The sequence below is a fragment of the Bombus impatiens genome, unplaced genomic scaffold (assembly GCF_000188095.3).
Source record: "Bombus impatiens unplaced genomic scaffold, BIMP_2.2 scf_0749, whole genome shotgun sequence".
Lineage (NCBI taxonomy): Eukaryota > Metazoa > Arthropoda > Insecta > Hymenoptera > Apidae > Bombus > Bombus impatiens.
Window position 1 is genome coordinate 223407 of NT_177168.1, and position 18162 is coordinate 241568.

The 18162-nt window shown below is 33.4% G+C and overlaps 1 protein-coding gene across 1 annotated transcript; it reads right to left on the reverse strand.

Moving 5' to 3' along the window:
- Positions 1-2488: 2488 nt before the first annotated feature.
- On the reverse strand, positions 2489-5097 carry LOC112213547. Its single transcript, XM_033322990.1, has one exon. It carries the CDS (start codon positions 4702-4704, stop codon positions 4090-4092), a length of 615 nt encoding a protein of 204 aa, XP_033178881.1. The 5' UTR covers positions 4705-5097; the 3' UTR covers positions 2489-4089.
- Positions 5098-18162: the final 13065 nt, after the last annotated feature.

The window sequence follows — 18162 nt, forward strand, 5'->3', positions numbered from 1 at the left end:
TAATTTAATAACTGACAAAATTTTAACAGAATTACCAAAAACCAGTGCATAATCACAATAAGCAAATAAATAATCGAATAATTAGAAATCAATAATTTCCAATACGATGGAAATTTGCTGAAATCATCCTTATTCCAAACTTAGATAAATATCTCACTACTTTCTTATAAATCGATTTCTTACTCAATTATTTATAGCCACCCTGTCAAAATTATCTGAGAAGTTATTTTTAAAATAAGTAAAACAAATAATAAAAGAAAATTGTTTGATACTGCGATATCGATTTGGATTCTGGGAACACTACTGGAAAGCAAGCAGGTCAAGCAATCGATAGAGTATCGCATACAAGCTAATTATACAAACTCAACCAAGAATTGCCACGCAATTATTATATTCTACAGAAGTTGTATTTAAACGAGAAATATTTTCACGTTAAACAAAATGGCAGTTTCTTCAAGATAAGTCCCATACTAGCCAGTGTTTCTCAAGAAAGCGTTCGAGTCTCCATGTTATATCAGATAAACCTGGCTTTCTTCTTATATGGTAAACGCGCACTATGCAAACAAAATCGTATAGCAATCGTATATGCTGTGTAAAAATTGATTTGTAAGAAAGTATAAAACCTGTACCAAACTAATTAACACATACTATACAAAAAGTAATTTAAAATATAAAAATACATTCACTAAAAATATTTTATTTCATGAAAATATAAATTATATTTAAGAAAAATAAGATTTGAAATATTCGTACGTGTGTTTTTTTAGAACTGTGTAAAAGTAAGTAAAAAACATCGAGTAAATGTAAATGAAATGTGTTAAAAAATTGTGTAATTATGAATGAAACGTGTTAAAAAGAACCATGTGACTGTGAATCGTGTAATATAATGCTGTATAAAAAGTGACACAGATGTATTTATAGACCTCTCTTGACCCTGTAGCGAAAATGTGTTTACAGTTACATATTCAAACGGCGCTATGATATTGCCATTCCACGAAAATCTCTCTGAACCATCAAAACTTCTACAGAATTCTTTGGACAAGATAGCTGTGTGAACAAAGAAATAGACAAGAAATTAAAATTCGTGCAAAAAAATCAGCCCACCTTTTATTTTAAAATATGTTACGTGACCACAAATCAAATTGAACAATAAATATCTACATACAATATTTATAAAAGATGCAATTAAATATCTTGGAATGTATCTAGAAAAAGAACTTATGGAGAGAAATAATATATAAATAGTGAAAAAATAATTATATTTAAAAGTAAGTCTGTATTAGGCCCTGGGATACAAATCTTCCCTCATATTACAAAAAAAATTCTGTTATACAAAGCTACTTTCTTATATGGATGCATTGTATACAACTCTGACCAAGGAAGCAACTTGCACACTATCCACAGATTTCAAGATGAAGCTTTGAGAGTAACAACCGCTCTGAGGTATGTCAGTGGAAGTATTTTTCACAAAGACCTTAAGATAAACTACGTCATAAAGCAAGTACATAAATTCGCGATAAAGAAAAGATCGCCCTCAAAAAGAATTTACTATTTACGATCGCGGCGTGTGTGTGAAATTTGTATTTATTTTTTTATTATTTATTATTGCTCAGTTCGTGCCTTTCGGCTTTGGACGAACTTTCAGTTTTACATCTCATATGTCTATTTCGCTTTTTATATGTCTACCTTCCCTCTTAACCACTCTATTCTATTGCACTCCCTTAATTATCCTATCTCTAGAAACTAAAGCTAGAAACTACAAATTAACAACTAATGACTAAAAACTATTGCAACTTTGGGCTTTAGCCTCCTTGCTGTGCTTCCTTCCTGTCGTTTGCCCTTCTCTTCTCTATTATTGCTTTCAGTTCTGCCAAACATTCTCTAGTTTCATTTAGCGTTTTTCCTATGTTCTTTGGTCCTGCCGTTATTTCACATTCTTCTATTATATGTCTCAGGTCTTCTTCTTTCTTTCTACATAGTCTGCAGCTTTTTCCCCCTCCTCTTCTTTCCAGTATTCCCTTGCTTTGGTCTCGTTTCCACATCTAAATCTTGCCAATATTCTTCTGCTCTTCCACTTCATCCTCCCTTCTAAATATTTTGGTAATTTTTCTTTGGCGATATTTCTGTAGCGTGTATTATATTTGGATTCCCTTATCCTTTTCCTCCTCTCTTCTGCGTCTCTCTTTCTTCTTTCTTCTATAATTTGGTTTGCTGTCATCCTTTCTTGCTCCTCTCTTGCTTCTATCTGCGTCCCTCCTTTTCTCACCTCTTCTAGTCCCTTCTTTCTCTTTCTTGCTCTTTTCCCTTCTTGGTCATTTCCCCAGATTCTCTCTTTCCTTTATATACTCCTTTACTAGTTCCTTTTTTGATTCTAGGGCTTTCTCTTCATACCTTGCTGCTCTTTTTAATGCTTTTTCTTTTATTTCTATTATCTTGCATTTTTCTATCAATTTGGTGTTGTCATATTTAAACCTAATATCCATTTCGTATATCTTCTTTGTATTCTATCCAGTCTTTCTTCCATGTTCCAGTCCCATACCTCTGCTCCAAACAGCGCCACGCTCTCTACGAGTGCTCCAAACATCTTTATTCTCCTCTTGTAGTCCTGTTTGAATATTCTTTTTCCACGTTCCATGTTTCCTTCATTGCTATTGTTGCTCTCTTTTTCCTCTCTTGTATGTGTTTCTCATCACTGCCGTTTTTCTATAGTATGTACCCTAGGTATCTTATCTCGTCCACTTCTTCTAATTCTTACTCTCCCCATTTCCATTTTCTTTGTCTTCTTTTGTTCCTTCTTTTGGTCTTACTATTTTGGTCTTTTCCGTGCTCACTTCTAATTCGGCTTCCTTTAAAAATTTTTTGAATCTCTTTAATATTTCTTTTAGCTCCTCTTCTCTATCCGCCACCAGCACAATATCGTCTGCATATGTTAGTGACCATACCTTTCTTACTCCTACCACTATGCCCCAAGCTTGTCCTTTCCTTAGTTCTTCTTCCAGTCCTGCCACGTAGATGTTGAATAACGTCGGGCTCAACGGGCACCCTTGTCTGACTCCCCTCACTGTCCAAAATTCTCTTGTGTTGTGGTTCCTGACTCTCACTACATTCTTTGTTTCTGCGTATTTCTCTTTAATCCTTCGGGTTAGTTTTTCGCTAATCTCTATTTTCTTCATTTTCTCCTCTAGTTTCTCTCTGTTTAGCTTGTCGAACGCCGCTCTTAAGTCCGCAAAGCAGGCACATAATTTCCCTTTTTCTTTACTCAACTGTTTGTCTATGATATGGTTTATTACAAATACCGCATCGGTCACTCCTCTTCCTTTTCTGAATCCAAATTGGCTCTCTTCCAGTTTGTTTTCAATTTCTGCCTTCAGTCGTTCGTCCAGTATCCCTGCATAGATCTTGTATGCTGTATCCATTAATGTTACTCCTCTGTAACTCTTCACTACTCTCTTGTCCCCTCTCTTATATATCAGACATATTACTCCTTTTTTCCAATCTTCTAGTTCCCCTCCCCGTTCCATATTTTCCTTAACAACTCTCATAACGCCCCCCCCACTTCCTTTGGTGCATACTTCTATATCTCATTTTCTAAACCGTCTTCCCTCATTGCTTTCTTTTCCTTTAAGTTTCTTAACTGGTAGATCATCTCTTCCTTCTCTATATTATCTTCTCTCTCCTCCATCATTTTCTCTTCCTCTCTATGCCCCCTCCCCCATTTTTCTGCCCTCTTTGTGCTCTGTTCCTTCTAAAATTTCCATAAAGTGATTTTTCCACTCTTCTTCGCTTATATCCTCATCTTCTCTTCTTCTTCTATATTTATTTATATATTTCCACGCTTCTTGTTCTGTTTCGATCTTCTTTATTTTCTCCATTTCTTCTTCTTCGTGTCTTTCCTTTCTTTGTTTGCACCACTGTTTGAATGCCATTTTCCCTCTATGAACGCTTCTCTGCTGCATTTTCCTTTCATAAACTTTCTCTCCCATGCCCCATTTCCTTATCTTCACTTTCTTCTTTGGCATTGCTTCGTTTATCTTCTTTTTGATTTCAGTCCACATTTCCTCTACTGTTCTTCCCTTGCAGATCCAGTCTTTACATTCCTCCAGATATTTTTCTACACTTTCGTTGTCCATTCCCTTTTCTCCTTCTCTTCTTCTTTCTTTTCTTCATTTTTTCGTAATTCTGCCCCCCTCCCATTTCTATTTCTAACGGCATGTGGTCCGACTCTGTTCTTTTTCCTACTTTCATGTCAATTATTTCTTCTGTCGCCTCCTGATTGCGAATCATATAATCTATTACTGAGTTTCCTCTCTCCCCAATATATGTCCACTCCTCTTCCAGGTACTTTAGCAGAGTTCTTCCTTCCATGTTTGTTGTCTTGTCTTTTGATCGCCTGTTTTTTTCTTTCCCTAGATCCTCGTTTATCGGCCCTCCCTCTTTTCCCGTTCTTGCATTCCAGCCTCCACCGATGATTATCACTTCCTCTTCTCTTTCGTCTACTCTTTCCGCTATTTCTTTCCATGTCCCTTTTGTGCCTTGATTATAAACCACCATTACTCTATACGTCTTATCATTGTATACTATTTTTCTTTCCACTATATGATCACTTATTTCTTTGTATTCTATTTCTCTCAGTTCCTTATTTATACCCGTTATTATTCCCCCTTTACTCTTCCTTTTTTCCTTACTCTCATTGCTACTCTGCATTTCCAGTCGAATTCTTCGGGTAGTCTATATTTTAGTTTTTCCCAATTGTCTTCCTCTATCCATGTTTTCGTGAGTCCGATCACGTCGAATGTCTTCAAATATTCCCACACTTTAGGAAGTCCGAAATTTATATAAACATTGTTTATACGTGCCTTCGTTTATTAATTATTTTTGGCGGCAACATATTAGAGAAAATAATAATCCTGTCTACTTGAAAATTCCATGCAGTGCTTTTGTTATGGATTTTAATGAGTGAGCAGGTTTAATGTTTAATTTACGATTTTTCTTACAAAATGTCGGGTAGGATGGTTTACGTCTTGAAATGTCATAATCTTTTTCTTTGCGACTTGTACGAGGTAAGCTGCTGTTCAAGTATCGTTCGATTTGAGGATCCTTGTGCATCTAAGAATCACGCCTTAAATCTTTTACACCTGTAGTCGAACACCGTGTTTATTGATGTGTCTAACATGAATTTGTTTTATTGTCTATGATTTTTTCATTAACTCACATATCGTTTTTCTTTCTTTTGCTTGTTTCGTGTTCAATATTTATTTGTTGTAGAGCCGATCTTGCAGGCCATTTAGTTCCAACATTTTTCGTATTGGATCTTAATATGAATCTTAATTCATTCTTGTTTTCTGGGATTTTCCTTTTTGTACTTGATGGGATATCTTTTGCTTTAATGTATCTATCGTATTCTGAACTCTCAATACGTGTTTCTATTTGTGTGATTCTCCTCTTTTTAGCATTACTATTTTATCTAATTGCTAGTTGGTCTTTCTCCATTAATTTTAACTTATGTTAAATAGCAGATATTCGCTATTTGTCACATACTCTATGATTCGAAACGAGAAAATCTAAGATATTTACGCGCATTTTCATACATTTTTGATTTGATAATTTTTCGATTAATTTTGGTATAAGTTATTACAAAGCATATGCGTGAGTATTTTTGTGTCATTTAACTTCTAATAGAACCAGTTGCAGTACTTATGAAACATTGGGATATTTTTACGAATAGAATTTTTTTGTAATTGAATCTGGGAGTCCCAAATTTCTGATTATCACATTAGAATGTGCAATTTTATAATAAACATGATAAATGAGATGTTTTTCAATTTACAATTAGTAAGAGATGTTCCAAGTTTATTCCTTCGTTAGACATAATATTGTATATTTAACTACACTTTATTCGTTTCATTATTCTTTGTTAGCTTTCTATGTAAAATAACTTTACAAATTCTTTACATAAAATATGATTGATTATATTCAACACTTTTTGACGCTGTTATACTAATGTTATAATAGTAGTATAGCTGTAGTATCGTATAATATATAATCCGTAGTATTAGTAATTTTAAGTATAGTACAGCGCAACTTATAAAAATTGCAAGAAATACTGATAATAAAATTACACTTGGTAGGTTTTGCATTCTTCTTTTTAGGATATAAAATGTCGTGTATATATTTGTGTTTGGAGTTTCACACCCTGTGGTAATGGCAGCACTCCTGTAGAGAGATTGTGGCGCCTTCCATTATTTTTTTTGTATAATTGATGATGGGAGGCCGTTGTCCGTCATTCGTAATTCGCGATCGTATCAGTATCCGATTGGTAAGCTTGTGATCATGTATATTTAGGTATTATGTGTATTACTCATAACGTGCATTTCTTCTTATAAACTGTCAATAATATAAAACAAATTTAATCATTTCGGGTCAAGTTTCGAATTTTCAATATGTTACATAATATGGCATATATTTTCATATGTAAAATAATAGAAAATGGTATGTAGACAATCTCAGCAGTTGTTGGAATACACCACACATGTGTGATGCATAAAAGGAAAAAAGATAGATGATATTTCTATTTTTCTGCTAATTGATAATATGAAAGTATGCTTTTATTGAATAAAAAAGTAAGAAGCATCCTAAAATATTTTTCATAACAACATACGTTACATTTTTATGTGTGCTACATTACATTACAGTCTATAAAGTCAATCGTGTGTGTGCAAGCGCGTGTTTTGGATATTTTTCATAATACAGCATTGCATGACAAGCAACATTCTAATATTATCATTCGACCAAACGCACATACTGGTATATGATAGATTGCATACAACCATTCCCGTATAGTGCAAAACAAGAAAAATAAGTCTCATCCAACATTTTTGTATATGTATAGTGTATAATATTGTTGGTATTTGATTAAAAAATTCCATGTAAAATTGTCTGACCTAGAAAAGCAAGTCTAATTTTCTTGCTTGCATCGTATTCTACTCATCACGAGAACTAAGTACGTGAAAGGAATCGTAAGTTGCAATTTAACCGTTGTCTTGGAAAATGATATTAAAATTGCATTGACATTTTTTACAATATGTCCATAGAGATATAGAGAATAGATATAGAAAATAAATATCGGAATATTAATGAGGATTCAGGAAATTATTTTATTGCACGTAAAATAGACGATCCCAAATGGAATAAAGCATTTAACTCCCTGCTTTAAAAATATTACAAAATTACTTTTACTGATATGTATGGTAGTTATAGAAAAAAAGCATAATTTATTAAAATGCCTCCTGGACCAATTCCTTTTTAGGCATGATCAATTTAATAGTTTCTTATATGGAATAACGAATAGCATATCTCGACCAACTCGAAAATATATAATACTATTTAAAGAAAATGTAGTTGTAGCTTTCATGTGTCTTCTACGTGTCCACCCAAACAAAGACTAGTAACACCGAATTCTCTTTTACGCTATTTATTAGCGCTTTCGCTAGCTCATTGCTCTCATGAAGTATTGTAATAATAATTTTGTAATATTTTAAAATCATGCAGTTAGGTATATCACTCTATTTAGGATCGGTCATTCACGAACTAAGATATAATTTCCTGTTTCCCCATTAATATACCCATTAATACTTTCTATTTGATTGTGAAATATAAACATGTCGTAAATAATGTCAATGCAAATGTAATGAAATGTTAAAACCATTTTCCAAGAGAATAGTTGAATTGCGACCTATGCTTCCTATTGCAAGGTTGGTGTTTGCGATGAGTAGAATACAATGCAAGCAAGAAAATTTGACCCTCATTTTCGAAGTCAAAAGCAACTTTGCACAGACTTTTTTCTTTGTCTTATTATGTAGTCTCAAAAACGACGTCCGTATACTTATAAATGACAAGTATTAAAACTATTTACGGATACGGTCAATACGACTAATAATGATAAAAGATAATAAAATTCGGTTAGTTTATAGAAATTTTGTTGAGACGGTTTTAATTTCTTTGTTTGCACGCGTGAAAAATAAAAAGAATGAGCCCGCATTTTCAAGAACGATCTTGAAGAGAATAAAAAATGTTTAAAAGAGGGATATATGAAGAGAAACTTTAAGAACATAGTAATGTTTATAAAAACAAAAATATATTTTTTATGTAAATTAAACAATTTACATCAACATCCTAATGAATATTAAGGTATTTGATTTTTATTGAAATGTCGATTTCGAAGAGGACTAAACTTCAAGTTCGAATTATTTATTATTTATTATATATCCGATATATTCGGAGTAGATAAATCTCTGACCAGCTCAGAAACTTCATTTAGCGTTTGCACAATTTTGACGTCGTTTTTAGGGTGTTACATTAAATAACATTCTGTAAGATTAACGAAATATCACCTTTCTCATTAGTCACGCCCAAAACATATATTAACGACCAACGTAAAAAACCATCGTGTGATCGCGGAAACTCGGTAAGGTTCATGAATCCTCAAGCGTCAAGTTTAGAATTCAACTATAAAGTGTACAGTATGAGTCAATAAGAACTATTATTTGAAATAGCTCATAACTCAAGGTTTGAATGGATGTTGCATTTGAAGGGATTCATTGAATGAATGGACTTTATTTTCCTTATATCTTATGTTTCCTGAGATATTAAGATGACCTTGATTTTTTCGAAGTGAATGTAAATGAAAAACGAATCTAACGATTAATAATAAAGCGATCTTGAGTTAATCTTGAATCTTAAAAACAGACAAAATTGAATGTGATCGTATCACTTACTTGTAATATTTTTATTCAGAGTTCTTGTCGTTTACTTGTTTATATTTCTCTGAACGCTGTCGGAATGAATTACGAATTACTCTAAGCGTGTCTGACATAATTTCCTAGCATCATAGTATGATTACTGATGTAGTAGTGTAACCGAATATGTACGGGGTGTATAAGAGATAGGCGTAAAAACCACCACAGCAAATACGTTGGATCACGCTAAAAAAAAGTCCGTGCAAAATAGATCTTATCCTTGAGAGTTACAGTTAAATATTTTTGTATTATGTTATATTCTACTGATTATGGCAACGAAAAGTCTCAAAGGAATCATGATTTCTTGTCATGATCATGCGCAACGTAACCACTTTCTTAGAAAATGACGTTAAAATTCTACTAGTTTTTGGATATTGTTTACAATGTAGTGTTGCTGTGCATTTAGATGCAGAGTAAATAGGATCTATTATCGTACGTAGATAACCCAGATACATTTTTAGATTGGGACTCGCGTTTCTACATATTCCAGCAAAAATTCTCCCCGAAACTACGCGTTGATTTTAAAGAATATTCAGTTCGATATTTTAATAATTCAACTCAGTTTTAAGCTTTATATAACCACGATATGAAAATATATTATGCATAAAATAAAATGTGGGATAATGAATTCAATGTTTCAGTATTATTTCACAAACATATTTCACAGAAAATTATACTTTATTTAAAACATAATTTATTATAGATTATGACAAGGGAAGACAATAGTAGAAAATTTGAAATTACATGCTGTTTATCTTTGAAAAAATCGATTACTTTTGCATCCTTTTTTTTCAAAAAATGTGTGCAAGATCCTATGACTGGATTCCGAAAGTTAACTAGAATATCCCATTAAATAAGTATACAGGATGTTTGAGGTGGTAGACAAATTTAGAATTGATTCTTCTAGCTAAAATCAGATGAAAATCAAGAACAAAAAGATTGCGTTTCTAGTTTTATTTTTTAGTTATTGACAAATTAAAAGTCAGCCGAAATATCCCTGTACGTGGGCAAATTTCTTTACACGAATGAAAGTACATCAGTACGGGCAGCAGCTTATCTTGTAGAAGCGGTAAAGTTGATGATTATGACATTCGAAAACATAAATCATCCTGCACGGCGTTTTGTAAGAAAAATGGTAGATTAAACACTAAGCCTGCCTACTCATTGAAATTAATAACAGCATAACGAAAATCGCCTCATGAAATTTTCGAATAAAGAGGATAAATATTGCCTCTAATCCTTTGCCTGTGATTGTGTAATTGGATTGATGATGTTTATTGAATCGTGTAAATGGTACCTGTATGTAATTTTATTTATTAATTATTTATGGAGGCAAATGATTAGAGGAAATATTAATCCTCTCTACTCAAAGATTCCATGAGGCAGTGCATCTCGCTACTTAGGCCGACCTACTTTCGTTCATGTAAGTAGGTATACTCACGCACAGGAATATTTCAGCTGATTTTTAATTGTCAATAACTAAAAAACAAAGCCCAAAATGCAATTTTTTATTTTTGATTCTCATCCTATTTTAGGATCAAAAGTCGCCCTTTAAACTTTTTTCATCTGTAGCCGAACATTTTATATACCTGTAAAATATTTGCTTCTAGAATATTTACTAACAATTGATTGTTGTTAAAAAGACTATTAATTTTTATTAAATAGAAACGTTTGTAGAATAAAAATGCTATTGTTTTTAGGAATGCTTTTTATCATTTTTATTGAGTGAAGATGTATCTTTAAAATAAAAGCATTTAATAAATACTAATTCGGCCGTCACAGTGGGACCTTATTACGTTTGAGATTAGACTGCTTTCCAATCTGTCGATCGTCAAACGTGATTGACAAAGATGGGAAACGGGCAATAAACGTCACCCATGTGAGTCGACATCAAAGTTGCTTCAGACTTATCCGTGTACGGCAACACGGCCAAGGAAATAACATCTTTAATTAATGGGGAAGCGGAGGATCTGGGTTCGAATCGTTCCAGCAACTAGATCGGTTGAATATTTTTCACCCTACGAATTGCAGGAGTTGTAGAATCGGGATTCGAATGCGGATATTTCGCTTGCCGGGCAAGTGCTTTCTCAATTAAGGAGGTGTCCTGAATTAGAATGTTCTAAAACAGTGTCTTTTTGCGATTTTTTTTAGAAGAGAAAGAAAGAAATGAAATTATTGAATTTTGAGGTATGGTTTTACATATATATAACGAATCCAAAAAAATTTTTTTACAGTAAAAAAGAATTATAACGGATTTCGAAGCCTATTTCATCGGCGTGAAAGATCTACCTCGTAATTCTTGACTGAAACGAAAAACCAAAAAAGGATTAAATTCCTATATATTTTTCTTCTCGATGAACTAAAAAAAAGGCAGAAAATAGTGTGAAATTAAAAATTTTGGCGGGTTTAAAGTAAATATATGTTTTATAAAAAGAAAAAATAAACTTTAAGGTGCTATAACAATTATTTAAATAAACTTTTTGACGAACATTTTAGTTCATCGAGAAGAAAAGTATATAATAATTTAATCCTCTTTTGGTTTTTTGTTGTCTCTATTAATAGTTTTTTGTAGTCTATGGTTTTCTTCGGTGGAATCTTGCGTTTCAGTTGCATCCAGTCCAGATAATGATTGTCTGAAACGAACAACTTAGTAATCGTTCTTTCCAAATTATTTATAAATTATTAGTACATTTATAATCGCTATATTTAAACTAAATTCAAATCCTGCTTTGTGGTATTATGTTATTGTTTTTGTCAGTGGTAAAAGGTAGCTTATCGTTTGATTAGATATATCAATTTCCTATTTAGTAGCATTATATGTGACAACCATTTCTGGCCTTTTATTTGCTCATTATTTCGGTGCTTCTTTTCTGTCTCAACTAATGACGAATCGTGTTTAATCGAAAGCCTTTTGATAGGGCATTTATCTATTCTCTTTACTATTATTGCCAACATTTAGATAGTTCTTCAGTTTTGCATGTACTATTTCTTTTGGAAAATGGTATGTGTAAAATTTCAGTAATTGGACAACGGGAACTTGTGTAGTCTATGATAAAAAAAAAACATTATTTGAGAAGTATTAAAGAATATTTTGAAATAAAACCAATAAAGGTAAAATACTATAGATGTATAATAATAATATTTAAGTTTTATTTAGCATCAAGTTTAGCATATAACACAGCATCTGAGTAACGCTATTATTTCGTAATCCTATATGATTTATATTGTTGGTCAATATCTTAATATGTTTTTATTTATATTTTTATCAGTATCTCTACTTAGATTTTATCAATATCTTCATTTATAAAATTTCTGTAAAAATCTTGAATCTTTCCGTGGTACTGTTTGATTGATATGATGTGCAGTCACAAAAATGTCAGAACTTTAAATGAAATGATGCATGGGTTCCCATTGTCTAGACACTCTGGAATTAAGGCACATATCATTTTCCCACCAAGTATCACAATTTAGGAGGGGAAGACAAATAAATATTAGAAACCGAAAAAGAAAGACCACTCTGCCCTAGTGGTCGGTTGCCTGGTGTAGATGAACAGTTTGTGCCAGTGTCACGTCGGAGACACAATAAATCACGAAACCGATAGATCACCGGAGATCTTGTCCCGTAAAATTGATACTTGGATTGTAAGAGAAGAGAAAGCTAAGTCGTAACCCAACTATTAATTTTCTTTTATCGAACTTTATTATAATTTTAGCACTTATAATAACAGAATAACACTGAGCAGGAGAAAGGAGTCAGAGTTCTTGTACAAGATCAGCGACTAGAACAAAAACTCCCCGAGTTGGGTGAAGTCTCGGCTTATATACGTTTTGGTTTGAGGATGTTGAGGGGCTCGGTGTAGGTTATGATGTAGAAAAGTGTCCGAAGGTCGGGAGTCGATGCCTTATCTGTGATGTGGACTAAGGTGTGTCATAGCTTCTTTGTAGGTGGTGATGTGTCCAAAGGAGTCCGAAGTTCGGGGGTCGATGTCTTATCTGTGATGTAGGTTGAGATGTGATTGATGTTACAATTTCCTCGCGTCACAGTTCGAACGTTTCACGAATAAGGCGAAGAAATTGAACTTTATATGTGATAATAGAGTTTATTATCCAAATCCAACAGAGTGGCGGTTCAAAGTGTTACAGAATGATTGAAAGTATTACAAGAGACTGAGTCAAAATATTTTAACAGACTGATTCGAGCGCTTATTGCTTATTATTTGGAGGATTTTTATACTGTGATTTTAGTCCCTTTGGATCTCAGAGGCGCCTATTCCGTCACTATTTGGTTATTGTTTTGATGGCTGTTGTATGCAGGATGTCTAATCTGTCGTATTACTATTTCTAAGCAGTGGTCTTCTTGAGCGTGTGACACCAGCAAACGGAACAATTTACTGCTGTGTTTACGTCCTCAATTTTTTTTTGCAACTTACACGAATGTTTTGCATTAATTTATTGCCGCATTTTGTGTCCATTTTCATGTCGTATATTTGCTCAGTTCCAGTTTAGTCATGGATGTGGCAACCCATTATCAAAATCATAAAAAATGTATTTGCCTTATATCCATATTATATTATTTAATACTGTATCAATTTACCATAAAAAGGGTGTCAATTTTTTCAAAGGAGAAAGCATTTACTTACATATTTATTGATTTAAGAGAAATTATTTAATTATTTTCGTATGGCCGTAAAATCTTTTGATGAATTAAGTGCAAAACTTAATGAAAGTTTGATGTAGCATCCAATAAAATCGAAACCGTTCCTATGAAATGAGTTATATGTATAAAATAATGTACTGCTTCACAAGACATGTTCAGCGCTCCGTTTGCGATCCAGCAGTACGAAGGTCCGTTTTAACACTAGGTTTACGGACGTTTCGTATATACCTATCTCTACGAGCACCCGTCAAATTGATGGGTAAACGAAAATACGCATTTTTCTTTAAAAGAATAGATTTATTCAAATTAAGTCCGAAAGGAACAATATTAGGCTTCATATTTAAATAAATTATTAATAAATAAAAAGTCTTTTTTTTAAATTATCACTAAAAAAATAACAATAACATTAACACTATGTTTACGGGACCCGCCAATTTGACGGATTTCGAACTTCGAAATGAAATATCTCAAAAACCATAGCATTAATTTTAACCATTTTGCATCGTAAATTAATCATTTCATCTGAAGAATTTATGCACAAAATTATCTTTTCCTAGGCTTTCTAATTTTTGAAATTTGTATGTAGTATATCTATCTCTATGAACCCCGTAAAATTGACGGGCTAACTGATTTCATAAACAAACTGTTTTTCAAAGACAGTGTGCAAAAGTTTCAGTTATTGTAGACATTTCCTATTATTGTCTCGCTTATTGTAAGTATTTACAATAGGATAATTGAATTTGGGCACAGTATTTTCTTTTTTTTGACCAATCCCCCTTTCCTAGCAATCACGAGTAAATTCAGGAGATATAATAAAATATTGAATAAAATTGTCAACATGAATGAAGATTGTTCTGAAGATATCTCCGTAGAAGATCAATATGAATGAAGATCGACCAAAGCGAAGTTGACAATGAAAGTTCTGAATACACTGAAAGTGGAGAGACAGAAGGATCTTCGGATAGTGAAGAGGAAAACTTCTTGAAAGTGTGTCGTAACAAGAAAAGGTTGCGTATTTTTTCTAGTTCTGACTCCGACGATGAAAGGGCGAACATTCCAAGCACGTCCCAAAATGTGATGGGTGAAACTGAAATTGCAATTGATGGGACACTGTGGATAAAACTGAAGGCAGGCTGACCTAGGGGTAGAACGCCCGTTCGTATGTTAATCAAGGATATCTCAGGGCCTACTGACTATGCTAAGAGAAATATTATGCCGGGTTGTATAACTAGTGCTTTCGAATTGATAATTGACAGACACATAATGGAACACATAAAAGATTGCACTGAAACCGAGGCGCATCGAGTTTTGAAAAAAGACGGACTATCACAGTTGCTAAGTTACGTAGTTTTCTAGGAATTCTATATGTCCGGGGCGCATATGAAGCGAGATCATTGAAAGCCTCCGAAAGATCACAAACAGATAAATTTGCGCTGATATCCGAAATATGAAACAGATTTATAAGTAATAGCCAGGCTTGTTACAAGCCATATGAAAATATCTCAATAGCCCCATGCAGGTTTACGCAATATATGCCGAATAAGCCTCATAAATTTGGTATTAAGTTTCGGTTTGGAATTACCGTCCAAACAAAATATTTTGAATGGTTTCCCTTATATGAAGAAAGATGAAACTCGATGCTCAAAGGAGGAAAGGACAAGATGACTGTTTTCCTCAAATTTATATAAATCAGAAAACTGCACGCTTACTGTGTATAAAAGTAAACCTAACATAAAAGTCCTCCTTCTAAGCACCACACATACAGGTATACAAGTGGAAGACAATTATAAACGTGTTCCAAAAAACATTGCTTTTTATAACAAAACAAAGTTTGATGTGGACGTCGTTGAGCAGATGACACGCAAATATAGTGTGAAAGCAGGGAGTTTTCGTGGCCCCTTTAAGTTTTTTTTTAATATTTTAGATTTGGCAGCAATAAACGAGTGGATATTATGTAAAGAGTGCAACAGATCGAAAATATACAGAAAGGAATTCATATTTTGTTTAGCCGAGGAATTAGCTGGAGATAACCGGAAGAACATTTGCCAAAGATCAGACGCTTCATTTCTGTTATCTTTAACGTCAGAAATGCGAAAAAGTTGCTAAGTGGGTTATTGCAAAAAAATAGAGGTAATAATTATTCTATATATTGCAAAAAGATGCGGAAAATACACAAACAACATTCAGTATATTTGCAAAAAATGTGCTCAATAGATATGATTACCCTGTACCGTTAATGTTATTGTTATTTTTTTTAGTGATAATTAAAAAAAAAGACTTTATTTATTAATAATTTATTTAAATGTGAAGCCAAATATTATTCCTTTCAAACTTAATTTGAATAAATCGATTTTTTAAAGAAAAATGCCTATTTTCGTTTACCCGTCAATTTGACGGGTCCCGTAAACCTAGTGTTAATGGACAGAGACTTATTGCATAATTACCACTCAAAGGCGCGTCTAGTGTATTTCTTCATAGAGATTTATGTTGTTCTTTAACGCAGCAATAAATTGCCGCGACGGTGACGGTGGCGTAAATAGATCGCCAGCATAGCGCTTAAACCTTGCACATCTTCAAGTAACAACTGTAATAATCAAAATAAATAATAATATGCCTAACAAGGCAGTCATTCACAATTTACCAAAATTCTACATATGACAGGAGTACTCCCTTTGTTGGCGTACCATTCATGATAAGCGGTGACTATAATCCAATAGCCCCTATTGGGGATACATAGTCATTAATCGGAGACATAATTGTCTTCAACAAGCCATTCATTACTTATCTATAGATATTATATGAACAACAGAGCTTGCTTGTTGGACCAAAATATAAGAAAAAGAAATCTGAACTTCTCAACTTCGCTGGTTGTAAAAGTATTAAGAACTATAAACAAGCTGTATCTTCCAATCATGAAAATCGTGCTTAGGCTTCTATCAAAACAAAATTTATTCACAATATTTCAGTATAGTATTTTCATTCGAAACAACTATGGAATTGTAGAAAGGTTGTCAAAATAAAAATGGATAATGTTATCGGCTGAAATTTATTAATATATAAGTATTAAGAAATTTAATTTGGATATAAAAAATGAAGGACGATCAATTGAAAATTATCTACAGGATGTTGCCTGCAAGATAGGCGAGGAAATAATAAAATTGCTTAAAAGATTAAACTTAAGAGATTGCTACATGGTAGGAAATTGTAAGAATGCAAAACCGAAAAGTGGATATAGCTTCTGACATATGAAAATGGAGAAGGATCAATGCCAAGAAGTGTGCGGAAGAATCAAAAGCAATAAAAAAGATATAGATGAAACGCATGCAACATTACATAATATACTGAGATGTCAAAATTGTAACAAAGCTGATATGATAAACTGGTTAAAATTTGATAAGAAATATAATTAGTGGGACAGAAGCGTATGCTAGTGAAATTTTTCAAAATGTTATATTCAAAACAGTCACGGTTTGGTTCAGCATAAAAACGAACTGAAAATTTTTCTAAACCTGCCAAAAAATAGATATAATGCTTATTTCCGAAACTCATTTTACGGACAAAAATTACTTTAAAGTCAACGATTACAATATTTATCACACTCAACACTCCTGCGGCAGAGCACATGGCGGATCAGGTATTATTATAATATACAAAATTCATACGGTGATCCATACAAAAAGGATCATCTCCAAGCAACTAACATTATGATTCAAGATTGGCATAGTCTATATATCTGCTATATTGTCCTCCAAGGTACAGCCTACCAAAAGAGAATGTTGATCAGTTTTTGGAAAGCCTGGGTTTTCCCAGGTTTATAACAGGAGGCGACTTTAATGCTAAACATACTCACTTGGCTAGTAGTAACATCACTCCAAAAGGTAGATCATTATACAAAAGTATTTTGTCAAGTAAATTAAATTGCATTAGTACAGGTGAGCTCACGTACTGGTCTACGGACACAAACAAATTATCCGACTTACTGGACTTCTTCATAAACAAAAATGTTTCTCCGAGGTATATTCAAGTGAATTCTTCTCTAGAATTTTCCTCAGATCACTTACCAGTTATTGCAATAGTCAGCTCTATGATTATTGAAAATCAATTTGCTATTTCAATCTATAACAAACTAAGTAATTGGTCTCACTTTAAGGAATCCTTCAACATTTCAACATCAACACTAGTACCATTAGAAACGAAAGAAAATATAAATGCAGCAGTTGAATATCTGACAAACGACGTAATAAATGTGGCTCGCTTCTCTATCGCTAAGCTGGAGTATATCAGTTCGCTGTGGAGTGCCGAAGCGTGCAGACGTGTCTCTAGTGCCCAGTGTAGTCCGAAAACAACACGTGTCGCCCAACCGTCGAAAGTGAATACAGCCAAGTGTTTCCTACCCTTTAGGGAGAAGAAAATCCCACGCACCTAACCCCAATCCGAATACTAGCCTCACTAGTTATTCACTTTGAATTAACTAGCTCGATGATGGCCCCGCAATCGCGACCAGGCTCTCCGGAACAGACTCGCAACTACCCCGCGCTACCTCCCCCGTGGCAGAAGTGTAACAGAACTCTCCGCACCAATGACGCTAACTCTACAAAGAAAAGAAAAATAGAATCAACAACACAAATAAACACTGACAACAGGTTCGCCGTATTGGAATCCTCAAACGACGCCATGGAAATCGTAGAACCGCCACCAAACCAACACGCA

What these genes read in the sequence shown, in the direction of transcription:
- LOC112213547 (XM_033322990.1), bottom strand. Translation starts at nt 4,704, where the DNA reads ATGCAGAGTAGCAATGAGAGTAAGGAAAAAAGGAAGAGTAAAGGGGGA.